Below are 5,340 nucleotides of genomic sequence, written 5' to 3'. Positions count from 1 at the left end.
TTTTTTAGTTTGACCAGAGAGAGACAGAGGGTGAGAGTGAGAGAGAGAGAGGAAGTGAGAAAGCAAGCCACCAGATTCAGGACTTGAACCCTGGTCAGCCATGTGGGAGTGTCCAGCGCCCTAACCACCACGCCATCTGCTGGTCCCCTGTAAGAGAAAACTTTCTATGAGTTATGTAGGGTTTTGAATTTACAAGACTTAAAATAGGGATTTTTTTGCCTTCCATTGACAGTAAAGTTGTCATGGCTATACGATTTGAGCTAAAAAAAAAAAATTGTAGATTTTGTATTACTTTGCCAAAACTGCTCAAAAAAGAGAAAGAGATACCTTGACAACTTATAAGTGAACCAGAAAACTTGAGAGAGCTGGGCTTCCATCCGGAGCACCATTCACCGAAGGAGACCTCTGACAGTGCCAGCGGGAAGTCTAGTGGATCCTTTCACCTGGCTTGCCTCGCGCACTTTCTCCTCTCGGGATCTTGGGCATGCACACACATGCTCCTAGCGTGAGTTTAAGCCACTGGATCTGGGACTCGAACCGTGATCAACTAATTGGGAGTCCAGTGACATAGCCATTACACCTAGTGCTGGTTTTAAATGAGTTTAAGCCACTGGGTCTAGGACTCAAACTGTGGTCGGCTACATGGGAGTCGAGTGACATAACCTCTACATCATCTTCTGGTCCCAGAATTTAAGTTTTTAAGTTTATACATTTATTTCTTCCATATGGGGGAGAGAGAGAGAGAGAGAGAGAGAGAGAGCGAGCGAGAGCGAGCGAGCGTGCGCAACAGGGTCCCTGTGCAGCAGCTGGCTCCCAGCCTTAGCTGGCCTAGAACACGGGCTTGCATGCAATGCCTGGCATTTTCAGGGCAGTCCCAGGGACCTGAGTTCAGGAGCTTCCATACGTGGGTTCAGTGACATTGCTTCCACTGCATTGCTTCGTGCCGCCACCTGGCCCCTGAATGGTGTTTCTTATACCTTTTGGGGGAAGCAGTTTCACGTACAGGTCCTCGAGACGGGCCGTGGAAGGTCTGCGTGCTCACTGCTGTCAGTTACACTGGGCGGCAGTTGAAGAAAGGGGCACTGCAGGAGAGAGCCTCATCCTTGGACCTTGTCTCAGGGGTGGGAGAGATGAGGAAGGACGGGGAGTAGAGGGTTCATCGTAGGCCTCATAAATGTGACCAGAGGAAGCTTAACTTCCAGCAGAAGTTACAAGAGAGGAAATTGAATTTTGCGTTGTATGCAGTAAGATTCTATTTTAGGATCTCCAAATAGCATCCCGTGGCATGACCAGCATTCCATGAAAATGGCAATTGTGGACTACATTAGTAGCATATTAAGCTCTGAATTATAATTTATGCTTTTATTATAGAAAATAAAGAAGGTGGTGTATTTCAGGAATGTGTATTTGAAAACATGTGCTGCCTGGAATTTAGAAAGCTGGGGACCAAGAAGGGGCTTAGGCATGGCTCCTGGTTAAGAAGGCCTTCTTGTTTTTCTTTCAAGTCTTCCTATAGGGTGGATGTTCTGGCCAGAGAAAGACAGAGAGAGAGAGAGATGGAGGAAGACTGAGAAATCACCCCTCCCAGGAGGGATGGCCATGCTGCAGTCTCTTCTCCTCCAGTCTTGTTGGGATTTGGGGCATGCATGCACACGCACTTTATGATGTTCAAGATCCAGCATCTGGGACTCAGATGGTGCAGTTGGCCAAGGAGGATCCAAGAAGGCCTTTTTAAAAAAATTGTTAAAAATAATTATTTATTTTATTTATTCATTCATTTATTTTTTAGTTTGACCAGAGAGAGACAGAGGGTGAGAGTGAGAGAGAGAGAGGAAGTGAGAAAGCAAGCCACCAGATTCAGGACTTGAACCCTGGTCAGCCATGTGGGAGTGTCCAGCGCCCTAACCACCACGCCATCTGCTGGTCCCCTGTAAGAGAAAACTTTCTATGAGTTATGTAGGGTTTTGAATTTACAAGACTTAAAATAGGGATTTTTTTGCCTTCCATTGACAGTAAAGTTGTCATGGCTATACGATTTGAGCTAAAAAAAAAAAATTGTAGATTTTGTCTTACTTTGCCAAAACTGCTCAAAAAAGAGAAAGAGATACCTTGACAACTTATAAGTGAACCAGAAAACTTGAGAGAGCTGGGCTTCCATCCGGAGCACCATTCACCGAAGGAGACCTCTGACAGTGCCAGCGGGAAGTCTAGTGGATCCTTTCACCTGGCTTGCCTCGCGCACTTAATCCCATTAGGTCAGCTGGATGTAGGCCCAGAGAGGAGGCACTGAACCTGTCACATCAACCAATTTGGCTTGCTCTGTGACTTTAATAATGTCCTGTAATGAGTGCGAGTCAGGTCTGTGTTACACCCTCAGAGGTATTCGAGGTGTACCAGGAACCACGGGGTCTGGCTAGGGCAGACTGTGCCAGGAGTCATGTGGGCCGGTTTTGGTATACCAGGAACCATGCAGACCTGTCTTGGGTGGGGTGTTCCAGGGACCACGTGGGCCTGTCTTAGGCAGGGCGTACCAGGAGCAAGCAGGCCTGCTGGAGTGCTGTTAGGGTCAGTGTAGCAAAGTCTGTCCAGTCGAACCTGGTTCCGAGGCACCAGTGTGAGCGCTCTTGCTTGGAGAGTATCTGGATGGGCACTTGCACAACTCACCGAGGCGGGGGGGGGTGCCCACCACCAACAGCAAGCACCTCAGAAACAAAGGACACAGCAGCAACTGTGGAGATTTCCTGTTTCTCAAGGAAGAAGTAGCTAAAAAGAAGATTATGTGTTGTAACAATCCTGGGATACTTAACCCAACACGCAAAATAGTGTTATTTCTCTAACTTATACATCTTGATATCTAAGATACATTAACAGTTAAGTACTGGATTCCTTCCCAGATAACAGAATGACCTAAATAGCAGGGGACAATGACCACTTATCGGGTATGTATTACATAGTGCCAGACACACACGCTAGGAAGTCCTTTATCGTCTTGTCTAGTCCATACCAACACCCGCTAGGGCACAGATAGCATTGTTTCCCAGTTACAGAGAAGAACACGAGGCTCATCAAATTAGCGGCTTACAGTGTCAGAGTGTGTCGCGGGCAGGCAGGAGGCTGTCTCTGCAGTGGGTGAGATCTACTCAAACCTTGGGAGAGGTGAAGATTCTTTACAAAGGTGACTATTTCTTGGAGTCACTGTAGATCAGAAACAGCGTCCACCGTGGACTTTCATATGTTAAAAGCCATTGGTAAAAAGTTAAGCAGCTAAGCTGGCCCCATAGTCCTAATGGTTAAGGGAGCCAGGTCCCACATGGCTGATCATGGGGTTCAAATTCAGGCCCTGATAGCTTGAAAACACACTAGGTAAAGGGGAGGGGTCTAACATTTTCAAAAACTTACCCAGGAGCGTGACTGTATTACAGAAGTCTAGCATGGCAGAAAATGATCCGTTTTCTAAATGAGGCAGTGAGGTTTGTTTAGAGCCATCCAGCTAGAAAAACAGCCGAGTCCTCCAGCGCTTCTGCCCCTTCCGCTATTCCTCACTAGCTTTTTTTGGTTTTTGGAGAGGTTTTTGCTATAGGGCGCGTGCGCTCGCCAGACAGAGAGAAACGTAGAGACAGAAAGCGAGAAATCACCCCCAGGGGGGATGGTCACGCCGCAATCCCTTCTCCTCCATTCTCCTCTCGGGATCTTGGGCACGCACGCACACGGGCTCAGCGTGAGTTTTGAGCCACTGGATCCGGGATACAAACCGTGGTCGACTACATGGAAGTCCAGTGACATAGCCATTACGCTAACTGCTGGTCCCAAGCCCTCTCATTTTTAAAAGTTACTCCCCATTTGCGGAATCACCAAAGACTTCTCTCCCCCTCTTAAATCTTGAAGGACTAGCACTGGGGAGAGGCTCTGCTGGTTTCTCCTGCCCGCCTGCCCTGCCACACTTCCGCCTTTGAATGCTCTCTCTTGCCTTAATTCACTTCACTACAGCTGGACGTCAGTGGTCCAGTCCCACCCCAGGTGTTGGCACCACTGCCACTGCCATTGCAAAAAGTGGCATGAGTGAACCGGAAGGGCTTCTAACTTCAGGGTAAAACTGGAACTGACACGATCTCTTCATGAAGAGGAACCTTAACCAACATGGCTGAACTCAGACACGTTTCTTTTGCCCTGCTGGAGTCTCTAAACTCACACTGGGCAGCTTCTGTCCACACTGGCTGCCCCCCTGAGATTCCTCTCCAGGTGCCAGCCCCACCACGACACAGAGAAGTCCAGTTGCCTGGGACTTGGGCAGGGATCCGTACTGTAGAATGATTCAAGCATTTCTCAGCCACTTGCCAGTGGTGTGAGGCTGCTCACGCCACCTTGCCTCTCTGACTCAGTCCTTATTCTGGAAAAGGGGGGTACGAATACCACCTTTTAGGAATTAGCTGCCCAGCCTGGTAGTTAACAGAGAACACAGCGTGTGCGCTTGGTGAGAGATTGTGAGTACCACATTTTAACTCCTGTGCAGCACTTGGGGGCTGGGGTGCAGAGCAGGGGCTGGAGGTGCCTCGGTAATCCCACCTGTGACATCGACCTGGTTTCCCCTTTGTTTGCAGGCACTGCGCTCTATAGACGTGACCTGTCCGTGGGCTCTCCCCAGTGGTGGCCATGGAGTGGCCTGCCCTGCCCCTGACAGAAGCCGCCTTTGCAGCCAGCGCAGGGAGCTCCTCAAAGCTCCACCCATTGCTCATGCCATTTTGTCCTTTCCAACAGGAAGCGTCTCGGACAGCCCTGCTGAGCTCTTTGAAGTCCCTGACACGTGGTAACCGAGTCCTGAGGGGAGCAAACCGCGGGTGCCGTCGCCGAGGAAGGGCCGCCGGCATGTTTGGAAGCCATACTGTGTTAACTAAATTCCGAAATGGGCAGGAGAGGCCTCGAGGCCAAGTATGTCTCCTGAGAAGACAGTTTTTATTTTTGTGGCTGATTTTCCCCCTTTTTAATCTACTCTGTCTGTGGACACCCACCACGGTCGTAGGCTGCCATGAACGTGCCATTGTCAACCAGGTGTCATTCGTTGCTCGTGTGGAACCTTCCTGTCCTGAACTAAGAACCCTCCTGTGGGGAATGTCAGCTGAGAAATAGCAGAAAGAGCTGACATTGTGGGTGCTGTGATCCGGAATCTGGGATGGAGCGCTCCTGCCTGGGGGGTTCTTGTCTGCCTTCTCTCTCGTGCTCAGAGTTTGGGACAGTTGGGGAAGGTAGTTCCTGTCTCCTGCTTCCCACCGTAGCTGCCTAAAAGTGCCACGCTCACAAGCTTGTTTTTCCAGTCAGAAGATGTCTAAGATGTCTGCCGACATC

The 5,340-nt window shown here is 49.5% G+C and overlaps 1 protein-coding gene across 1 annotated transcript in view; it reads left to right on the top strand.

Moving 5' to 3' along the window:
- The window catches only part of PARN (poly(A)-specific ribonuclease), a 190,185-nt gene extending 185,361 nt beyond the window's left edge, over positions 1–4,824 (top strand). The window contains exon 24 of the mRNA XM_006146547.3: positions 4,756–4,824. Within this exon, the coding sequence (XP_006146609.1) occupies positions 4,756–4,808 (53 nt within the window). The 3' untranslated portion in view covers positions 4,809–4,824. The remainder of the gene's footprint in view (positions 1–4,755) is intronic.
- Positions 4,825–5,340: the final 516 nt, after the last annotated feature.

Source organism: Tupaia chinensis, unplaced genomic scaffold (genome assembly GCF_000334495.1).
Source record: "Tupaia chinensis unplaced genomic scaffold, TupChi_1.0 Scaffold000182_1, whole genome shotgun sequence".
In the NCBI taxonomy this organism is placed as follows: domain Eukaryota; kingdom Metazoa; phylum Chordata; class Mammalia; order Scandentia; family Tupaiidae; genus Tupaia; species Tupaia belangeri.
Note: the sequence above shows the minus strand (reverse complement) of the source record. Positions and strands in the feature narration are given on the sequence as shown.